The following is an 11,678-nucleotide window of genomic DNA, read 5'->3' as shown; positions in this document are numbered from 1 at the left end:
ATTGGGGCTGGAGAGATGGCTCAGTGGTTAAGAACACTAGTTGTTCTTTCAGAAGACCTGGGTTTGAATCCCAGCACACACATGGCAGCTAACAACTGTCTGTAATTCCAGTTCCAGGGGATCCGACAGCCTCTTCCAACCTCCAGGGGCATTGCACGACATGGATGCGCTTACCCACATGCAGACAATACATGCATACAAATAAAATAAAAACAATAAATACAATTTTTAAAAATGTTTAAAAAAGAGAAAAGGAGGAAATTTTTCTGAAATCCATATGTGTTACCTTTTTAATGAAATTAGTCAGTAATGCAACAATATTAACATATCTATAGATTGAAGGCTCTTTATTACAGTTGCAGATCCTGTCAACAAAAGACTAGCAAGGGCGGGAGAGAGATGACTCAGTGGGTGAAATTACTTGTGTGGTGTGACAACTTGTGTCCTTCATCTGAAGAATTCATATAAAAGCCAGAATTTACCTGAATTCAGTCCCCAGAGCACACAAAAACTGCCTGACCCTATGCTTCTGTAGCTCTGGCAGGAGAAGGTCAATGAGCCCAGCTAGTGCCACAGAGAGCAACAAAATGACCTGGCCTTCAAACAAAGTGGAAGGTTAGGAGGGGCACTCGAGGTTGTCCTCCTCCCTCCACATGTATGCACATGCAGGCTGTGACAAGCTCATGCCCACATTCAAATTCACTCACATCATAAACACACACAGTGTCCTTCCTGGCCCCCCCACCCCCTACTGCTAGCAAATTAAACCCAAAAGCATATTGAGAAGACTGTTCATTAATCTGAGCTTTTTCTCTGGGGAGTCCAAAATATTGATAATCCTGTACTTGTTCCGCCAATTTTCAATGTGATATTTCATTGCATGCATATGACGCACAATGATCAAATCATAGTTTCTTATTCAAAGGCAAATATTGAATTCAAAATGTTCCATAGTGAGTGATAATGGGATCTACATTGCCATCTGATTGAGCATTGTTGTTTAATGTTATTGACTATAGATGAAGATTTTGCATTTGCTTTCTACCGCCATTAAGTTTGTTAGGAGGATATTTGTTTCTATTTTGCTCTGTATAAATCATTAATATCAATACTTAATTTTATTTTTGTGTAAATGTTATTTTGCAGGTAGGGCTAAATAGTGATTGTAATCAACATGAAATACTTTCACAATCTTCAGATTATATAGTTCTCTTGAACTACAAGAAAGTTTTTAGGTAAAAAATACCAGAAACCTGACATCATAGGCCAAATAAGTGATATATTCTAATTGTCTTTGGTTTCATGTACGCAAAAGAAGACAGCATTAAATTTCAAGCATCTTGTCTGTTAGTAGAATGTATATCTGCAAGAAATAATCTTAACAAGTAGAATGCAATAAATGATTAACATACTCAGAGTCAAACAACGAAAAGCTACAATATGAATTGGAATTTAGTTTGTGCCAATTTTCTGTCTGATTTCTGCTGCTAATTCAGTGAATTCGTAAAGTCAATGAATGTTCTAATTTTATAGGATTTGGAGTGGAATGGATAAGCTGGTCAATGATTTGTAGGAAACACTGATCTGTATTTGACATTCTAAGCTGATGGGTTAGGAAGATGGGCTGGAAAAGTAACTACATTTTCCACTATTATATATTAAATGCCTTGATATTATGTATAAACATACTTAACAAAGAAACTGAATGATGGGCAAAGAAAGGAGATCAGCCAAAGACTCTAAAAGTCAAGGAAAAACAGAATGGAGAAATTCCAGAATTCTCTGTTGTCATTTATTTCCCATGTCTGGAAGCTAAATAAGCCAGAAAACTGGTAAGGCCTACTGGAACAATAAAACAAAATAAAACCAATACAAATGAATCCAGTTATCAAAGTACAGGGAAATAGTGAATGTCATGCAAATATTCTCTCCACACAATAAAACACCAAAGAAAAATGTTTGGCCTGTTCATAATTTCACAAAGGCAATGGAGAGTGGGTAACTCAAGGAACTATAATGTACTGTGTGATACCAAACAAACCTAGGTTGGAACCATAACTTCTCCTTGCCTGTGAGGTCACTATACCTGAATACATTTCATATATTTTATCCTGTGTTTTATTTTTATTTTTAGAGAATATTACGGAATGGATATGCAAATGACAATATTATGCAAAGTTCTTTATCAAGGACCTTAGAGAGGTCAGGTTGATACAATGTGAAATTTTATTCTAGTATGACATGATGTACAAATGGGGTAAACACCCCCTGCCCTGGGAAGTACTTACGTTCTTTGCTTCTGTATGTACCATCCACAGACTGAAATTAAAGTACAACTACTCCTGTTTCCCAAAGGATGGGATCTTCCTACATCAGCACCCTGGCTCACTTCTGTGGTATACTCCTTGTCCTGGCTATCCAGGAATTTAGTAAATTGTCAAAACCTTTAACCCTCTCTTCCAGGTGAGACCATATCTTAGTTAAGAAACCATGTGAAAATACAATTTGACCATTGAGAATGTTTAGGTTATGGATCATGCAATATTTTTAGGACCATAAAACTTCCTTACATAAATAATATTGACATTCTTACTCATATTCTTTAATTGATATTTTCTTTTCCCTTTAACAGGAACTCATTCTATGACACACTCTCTATATGTTGAACACAGCGGTAGTTTACTTGTGGTTGATAACTATCTCTGAGTTGATTGTTGTTCTACTTTAATCTGTCTCGTTGTGTTTGTCAGTTTCAGAACTGTACATGAATTAAAGTGACATACAATGTATTATATAACTTCCATGGGGATGCTTTTCCTCATCTTCATCTGCATAAGTTGTCCAATCTAGAATAACAACATAGTGTTAAATGGTCTTAATGTCATATGGGGTTCTGCCTTTCCCCAGATCACCAGTTTAAAATGCTTCTGCTATGCATGGATTGGTTTGCACAAAGAATCCTCGCTCAATCAAGAGATTTGATTTTAAAAAATCTAATGTTGGAACTTGCTTTACTTTTCGTAAGCTCAATAGCTGTACAATAACAGGAGATATTATGAGTTATTTTATTGATATTAATTTATTCACTGATATATTAAAATAAATTTTATTGAATTTGTCCTTTGACAAATACATATACGCATAAAGTGTATTGTAATTATAGTAACCCACCACCTTCTCTAAGCTTCCTCCCACCCTGATTACTTCTCTTCCTACAAGTCCCTTTCCTACTTTCCTACAGTTTTTTTCTTTTTTCCTTCTTTTCTGTTTTTTCAACAGGGTTTCCCTATGGCTCCAACTGGCTTAGAACTTGCTGTGTAGACCAGGCTGGACTTGATCTCAGAGAGAACTGGCTGCCTCTGCCTCCAAAATGCTGACATTAAGGGCGTGCACCACCACCACCATGCCCCACTGGGCTTTGTTTTAAAATGTGTGTGTTTGTGTTTGTGTTTGTGTTTGTGTGCATGTGTATGCCCCATTGAGTTTAACCAGGATCATTTATGCAACCATGGGTTCAAATCTATTCATCACGTCATCTGACTCCTCAGATGATCTGCAACTGAAAACAATGCCTTTTCTGAATGTAAGAGCCAGAGTGAAGGGCTAAGAGCTGCTGTCTTCTGGCTGTGGCACAGCCAATGCAGTTAATACCTCACAGTAGCTGTGGCTGCCTGCAATTGGCATACACAAGACTGGCTCAATCAACAGTCAATCAGGGATTGGGAATGGACACATTGGGCCCTACTTCTTGCTGAGCTATTGTCTAACAAATGTATTGTTTTCTTGCCCCCAGACAGTGTCTCGCAGTATAGCTCAGCCTTCCCTAGAACTCACAATGTCACCCATTTTGATGTTTAACATATGGCAGACAGTCCTGCCTTAGTCTTGTGAGTGCTGTGATTACAGGTGTGAACCAGAATCCAAGAAAAGGTGCCATAGTGTTTCTCATTGTTAAATAATGTCCCTGATGGCTGAAGCTCATATATAATGATTCAAGAATAAGAAGAAAAAATAAATTTTAACAGAGAAAACTATGGCACGTATTGCCCTCCCTTTGTTTTGGAGACAAACACTTTCTCTTATTTTCTCCCACAGAAATTCATGTATGAATGACTCTCTCTGCAGGAGACTCATATATGAATTCTAGTCACATTTTTTGTCAGTTTTTATACTGCCTCATTTCAATCTTACTTTCTTAAAGGTGGCTTAACATGAAAGGACAGAAATCAAGTAAATCTATTTTTCTTTTTCTTTTCAGTGCATTTCCAACTATTTAACATTAATTCCTAGTAATACCTTCCCTGTTGTATTGAGCAGTATTCGATAATGTTGCCTGGAAGTCCTTGGTTGTTTAGTGATCGACCTTAAAGACTGATTTTATCTGCACCGATAATGCGGTATTATTCATTTTTATGGGGTAATATACTTTGAACTTTTGCATTTTCCAACAAAATGGATTCATTAAACATTAATTGGATGCACAGAGAATTATTCTTGATTAAGGTCAGCTAAGGAAAATCCAAAAATTATTTTTAAAGATATTTGCACTTCATAGCTCATGTTTGTAATCTCAATACTTAGTAATTGTAAGAAGATTTGTCAAAAATTCAAAACCAATCACCACTACATAGTGAGTTATGAGTTTGCTGAACTGCAGTGTGAAACACTGTCTCAACAAGCAAATAAAACAAGCAAGGAAATAAACCCACTTAAGTTGTGAAACATTAAATTTTGTTATTATTTACAATTACCTATCTTTTTAACCTATACTGTTTTTCATGTCTTTACATGGTTTTCAGTTAACTTTTAGTATCATTTCATTTCAATCTGAAGAACTAATTGTTAAACATATTCTAAGAAAAACCAGGTAATGAGTTTTTAAAAATAGTTCTTAAAATAGTATTTGTTTATAAGTAAAGAAATATATTTCCATTGAGAAATATAGAGAACCACAATTAAAGACATGATAACTACATCATTGCCTATATGCCAGAACACACTTTAATGGAGAAGGTCTAACACCATCAAAGGACACCTGTACAGACCAGAAGAGAAATGAATGAAAACTATACTATTATTTTGCTATTCACAAATTAGTCAATGAATTACTACAATCAAGAAACGAGAGTCAATGAAAATACACTTTCCATACTGACTGAGATTGAGATATAGTTACATACTGTAAAATAAACAAAAAATAATTCAATGTATTCTTAAAAAATGATATGAACTCATTACATTATATGTAATTAAATCGTTTTTAGATAATTTGTAAAAAGCTATAGCATGTACCAGACAGTTAATAAGTAAGGCTAATAATGGGAATAAAATCACATAATTCAACATATCTATAAAGGATTTTATCGTATTCATCTCAATTGATAGGTTCATGAGAGTTAAGAAAATGAGCTGAATGAGAAAAATTTGGAGGCAGTTAGAATCTATGCATTACTGAATTACAATTAACAGATTAATATGCTGAAGTGAAAGTATTGACAAAGAACAAAATGATAATAATGTTCGAGATACTTCTCATTTCAGGTAATTCATAAGAATTCTATTTCATTTAAACAAACAGTATTGGGACCAATTGGAAAGCATACTAATGATAAGTGTGAAGACCAAGGCACAAGAAAGCAACAGTATGCACCCCACAAAATGAGCACAGCAGAGATAGACACTGTGGGTTTTATTGCAATAGGTGATAGAAGCACAAAAAAATTCCCATTTGCCTTTGAAATTCTCAGTACTGCCTACATTTCAGCATAATCACTCTCTTTTTGCTAATATTTGGTATACATTTGTACATATATAAATCCTATTTGTTTTGTATAAAATCTACTTATGCAAAACATTCAGTTATTTCTTCACAGATTTTGTTTTCTTTATTAATCTATTCATAGTGCTTAAAATAATGTAATATAAATATAACACACTATGTAACTTTATATGAAAGCAATTGCTCCATTATGTTTCTGGCATGAATATGGAACAAAGATTTAAGCTCATAATCTGATTTAGAGAAATTACATTTTATGAAAGCATAAAGAAAATAATTTCAACAAATTATTGACTGTCCTTTGTAGAGCACACTTTACATCTTTGTTCCTCAAACTATAGATCAAGGGATTCAATACTGGGATAATCAAGGTGTAAAAGATGGAAGCTACTTTATCAGTGTCAAAGGAGTGGCTGGACTGGGGCTGAACATACATAAATATCAAAGTCCCATAGAAGATGATGACCACTGTGAGGTGGGACCCACAGGTGGAGAAAGCCTTGCGCCTGCCCTCAGCAGAGTTCATCCTGAGAATGGCTATGAGGATGAGCAGGTAGGACACAAGGATGACCAGAAGTGAGGAAATCAAATCAAAGGCTGCCAAAATGAGAATTATCAATTCAACTTCCTGTGTATTTGAGCAGAGAAGAGTTAACAAGGGGAGACTGTCACAGTAGAAATGTCTGATAACATTGTAGCCACAGAAAGACAAAGTGAAAATCTTAATAGTGACCAGAAGAGACACAAAAGTGCAGTAGAGATAGGGGATTACCACTAGTAACCAGCATAATCTTTTTGACATGATGACAGTGTAGAGAAGTGGTTTACAGATGGCCACGTAGCGGTCATAGGACATTGCAGACAGAATAAAAAGCTCATTAACAATGAACACAAGAAAGAAAGCTAGCTGTATAGCACAAAGATTGAAGGATATAGTATTTTTATCGACAACAAAATTTACTAACATTTTTGGTCCCACAGCTGTAGAATAACCAAGATCTGTAATAGCCAGGTGCCTGAGAAAAAAGTACATGGGTGTTTGCAGCCTGGAGTCCACCATGGTGAGGATGATCATTCCCAAGTTGCCCACCAGTGATATCAGGTAGATGATGAGGAACAGTCCAAACAATGGGGCCTGCAGCTCAGGGTGGTCAGTGATGCCCATCAGGATGAATTCAGTCACCACTGAGACATTGAGTTTCTCCATCTGGCCTTACCCGAAAAAACTGTTTAGGATACAGACATTAGCAAAATCCAGCATTATTAAATATCAGAAAATTATGGTTCAAAGCTAGTATAAACTATATTCAAATTTTCAATGACAAATGATGTAAATTCCTTTTGAATAAATAGAACTATCTACTTCAAATGATGAAAATTCTCACACCTGTTATTGGTACAGCTCAGACTTGAATACACCAGATAGGTGTTGGACATCTGTGCGTAGAGCAACATAAAGCGTCATATTGCTAACCATTTGTGTGAAAGGGGAGAGAGCCTGCAGTATTAGTATGGAGACATGCTCTGCATCGCTGTTTTTCCTCTTTTTTTTTTTTTAGTGACAGAGGGTCTGAGTACATAATCATCTTCACACTTACTTGAAACAAGCCTCCTGCCTCAGCCGATTGAGTGCTGTGATTAAAGGACTCTCCTCTCTCTTTCTTCTTTCTTCCTTCCTTCCTTCCTTCCTTCCTTCTTTCTTTCTTTCTTTCTTTCTTTCTTTTTCTTTCTTTCGTCTTTTTGAGACAGGGTCTCCTTGTAGCCCCAGCTGTCCTGGAACTCGCTATGTTGAGCAGGCTGGCTTCAAACTCACAAAAATCCACCTGCTTCTGCCTCCTAAGTACTGGGATTAAAGGTGTGTGCCACCATGCCCAGCAGAAGTATGTCTTTAATATCTGGAAGTTTTCTATGCTTTGTGTATGGTTTAATCAAAGTGTGTTTTGGGAAAATCATCTCACTTATCGAAAATGCTTTTTCTTTATATTGATAAACCAATTCATCTTAAAAGGTTTGAAAAAGATCTATGAACAGTAAATGACCTAGTGTGTCTATGCTGTTATAAATTATTGTAAATTTCAAGTTTATAATGTTATGAAATTTTCAAAGAAGGAATAAATAAATAAATAAGTTTCATTTATGAAAACGTATTAAACACTTCTGGATTACTGATTACCTACATTTTTAGGGTTGTAGTGATTCACAGATGAGGAGTCCTGTATAGTGTGCTGCATGTAACTAATTCAAGTATTTCTCCAAGCATGATTTTTAAAATATGATTTTATTACTTTAGGCAGCAAGAACTTCCTCAAGTTGTGCTATAAGGCAAGATAGGACAGGAAAACTTCTATTTAACCAAATACAGTATACCTGAGTATGCAACTATTGAAAACTGAGCAGATTTATAAAGTGAAATGTGTATTGCATGAAGACAGTTATCATCACTTTAAAAAATGAGTTCCAAGATTTTGAAGAGAGGAAATGATGTTTATAGCGAAAGTTTTAGTGAAAGCAATGAATGGGTGAGCACTTAACAAAAATTGAAACACATATTTGCATAAAGTATTAAAGTAAGTACTTATATATAATTTGCACCTAATTATTGAAATATTGCTTACTAGATTGTGATGAATTCTTTTGTACCGTGACTTCCTGAGTACCTATTTGTTGTGTAGAAATATAGAAACACATGCCAATAGACATGTATTGGAAAGGTACCTTCAAGAACTGCAGTGAGAAACAATATGGGCCTTCTGTCTTGTTTACCTTGGGATTTTTTTGTAATTATTTATGGCAAAAATAAATAGTCACACTTGTTAAGTATCTGGTTTTATTTTCATTTCTGTCTTTAGCAATTTTTTCCTAAAATTAACTACCAATTGATGTGATTCATTATGGAGTTTTCACCCTTACACATAATTATTTGTCCTAACTGTCCCTCCTTCATTACTGCCCACTGTTCTTGGTGATCCTGATTCTCTTTCTACATGGCGTCACTTGTGACACAGAGCAGAAGGGAGTATCTGTTTGTTTAGTAAGTCTGAACACAGTGAGTTTCCTCACTGGCTTTGGAGTCTGTGGAAAGAATTTGAATGTTTTTTAAAGATCAGTTTACTAGTATTTGGGTCACAATTGTAGTTTGGTTTTGTACAGATAGTGTACCATTTGAGAAAATTTTGTCTATGTTTGGCACATCTCACTGAAAATCAAAGACCTTGGTGTGTAAATAGATCCTGTAGTCCTGACGTGGGTGGCTATGGTTATAAATGAGAAGCTCTCACTAAGAACCATCTGGGCCACAGTGTGCCACCAGGACATGTTGGGAGCTAAACTGTGTGCTAAAGGAAACGTGTTGCCTTCATTTCTGTAGCCCATCACATAGCACTGTTGGCATGCATAGGCACTCAAAGAATACATATTGAACGAACAGTGCCAGTGCCAAGCAACGGGATTTTATTCTTTCCTTACTCTTGCTGCTCTAACGTACCTCCTGACTGCCACTGTCACCTCTTCAGAGCAGAACTTCTCTAAGGGACGTGGAAGGGACAACAGCTAGGGCCAAGGAGAGCCTGGGGGAAACGGCTGTCCTGAACAAACTGCTGGCACAGGAACCAGAAGTAACCAAGAAGACCCCAGAGTCAAGGTAGAGTCAAGGACTTTGTGGACATTTGGCCAGTATGAGAACATAGTTGGTGGGCTAATGGCGATTGTTGACTGGCTCAAAGAAGAAGCAGAAAATGAGAAGATGAAGGCCTGTGTGGCTCTCACATCTGTAGAGAAGCAGAGAGGCCCAAAAGCAGCAAGTGCTGATTGAAAAAAAAAAAAAAAAAGAGATGCCGCTGGAAGGCTTGGAGCCTCGTGAAGGAGAAACAGAATGAAGGGTATTTATTGGCCAATTTATTTTTCAGAAATGGACTGAAAATTTCATTGACATGAGGAACGCAAAAAAGCATTTCGACCAAAAACAACGCTGTACCATTCCCGGGATTTGACGAAGGACCAAGTATGTCAGTGTATGGAGCACAGCCCGTAGAGGCAGGACTGTCAGGGCTGTGGAAGCTGCTAAATATCTCAGCAGCAGCTGCCTGGGGCAAGGCATACAGCGTATTACTTCTTAGTACAAACTAAGCTTTCTAAACATTGATCTGCCTTATTGTAAATTCATATCTGCAAAGAAATGCAGTAACATTGCTTTCAAAACAAAAGAAAGAAAGAAAGAAAAAAAAATTTGGACCATTCCGTTTTAACAAAATAACTGTTCCCAATCTTCAAAAAGGTTTTATTTCACAACTGAATTGGAGATAGAGCAACTCTATTCACAAACAATTATTCAAATAACTATTGCATACCATACTGTTTTCACTTTATATAAGGCTAATCTTGTAGGGTTGGTAGAGCCTAGACTGGAGTAATTTAGAGGGAAGTCAGCATGAATGGCCAAGGTTACTGAACTCCTCCTCAGACCACAAAACAAACAAACAAACAAAAAACCCAAAAATCATACATTTAAATTTATGTAGCATATGTTCTCTATGTTCTCAGTTCTTATATTTTAGATGAACACATTTATTAAAAATACATAAAATTCCGTGTGTGGTTGGGAGTCAGAGACTGGTGGATCTCTGTGACTTTGAGGGCAGCTTGGTTTATGTAGTGAGACCATTTCATTTCTCAAAAACAAAGATGAACAAACAAACAAAAATCTCCCAAACAAAAAGCATATGGAACTTATTTATCTAAGCAATAGCATAATAAGGATGCCTGTGCATTTAGCCTTTAAAACATATTGAAAAGTTCTGTATGAATTAAAAAGGAGAGAAGTTCTATTTCTGTCAGGTATAGTGAGTGCTGGAAAACACAAGGCACTAGGTACGAAAAGGCCACAATCTGCTGTGGGTTTACTATTAAAGCAAATCTGTACAAATGTCACTAAAACCCCATGGCTACTTATAACACATGTCACCACATGAAACACTCTCGATTTTACCTGTGCAGAGTCTTGGCCTTGCTTCCTTCATGTGTTTCTCACAAGGAAAACAAGAACAATTATGTAGTTTTCTACTTTTCAAGGTTATCCCTCAGGAGATAGCAACCAATTTGTTGAATATCCCCATAGCATTTCAAAGTATAACAAAATGCCTAGAGACTACCCATTAAAGAAGAGAAATTTATGTTCAGTAGTGTGTTAAGGTTCTCCAGAAATCAATAGACTATGCTTATAAATTGACTAATAGCTGTGTTCTTTAGCTTCATTTCCAGATATCACATTGCCAACCTTATTTACCAAGAGTGACTCTCACATGTCTAATCAAGTAATTTAGAAACATAAGGATCTCCATAACAGTAAACAAATAATTTCCATAAGTTCATCTTTCTGTAAAGTGTTTAAAATTACTCTCAAGTAGGACTGGAGAGATGACTCAGTGCTTAATAGCAGTGGCTGCTCTTGCAAAGGACCCAGGTTTGATTCCCAGTACCCCCACGGTGGCTAACAACCATCTGTAACTTCAGTTCCAGGGGATCCAACACCGGCTTCCGACTGCCACTGGCACTGCACAACACAGGTGTGCTTACATACTTATAAACATAAAATAATTTAGAAATCTCTTAAATATTTTGAAACTAACTTTTTACAGAGCTTATGAAGTCAGAATTTAGAATTTGGAGTATTAATTTAAGAAAAACTGCCAAACCTTATTAGAATAGTAAAACTTGTGTCCTTTCATTTAACCCTTTCTTATTATTTTTGCATGATTCAACAGTCTTAGAAACAAACCTGGCCATCACAGTAACTGTAGAAATCAGAAAACCTACAACCACTGAGTGAGATATGAAGGTCAGTTTGGGAATTTATAAGGAAATACTATTGCAGTCTAGTAAAATACTTTTCATGGTTCTTATC

At 36.2% G+C, this 11,678-nt stretch overlaps 1 protein-coding gene across 1 annotated transcript; it reads right to left on the bottom strand.

The window, feature by feature from the left end:
* Positions 1-6,026: 6,026 nt before the first annotated feature.
* On the bottom strand, positions 6,027-6,986 carry LOC103736581 (olfactory receptor 8K3-like). Its single transcript, XM_008836089.1, has one exon. The coding sequence runs from the start codon at positions 6,984-6,986 to the stop codon at positions 6,027-6,029; it is 960 nt and encodes a 319-aa protein (XP_008834311.1).
* Between the last annotated feature and the right edge of the window lie 4,692 nt (positions 6,987-11,678).

Source organism: Nannospalax galili, unplaced genomic scaffold, assembly GCF_000622305.1.
Source record: "Nannospalax galili isolate Female #2095 unplaced genomic scaffold, S.galili_v1.0 scaffold337, whole genome shotgun sequence".
Lineage (NCBI taxonomy): Eukaryota > Metazoa > Chordata > Mammalia > Rodentia > Spalacidae > Nannospalax > Nannospalax galili.
This window is presented reverse-complemented; position numbering and strand designations above follow the sequence as displayed.

Coding starts and splice junctions, on each gene's coding strand:
- LOC103736581 (XM_008836089.1), bottom strand. CDS start 6,986: ATGGAGAAACTCAATGTCTCAGTGGTGACTGAATTCATCCTGATGGGC.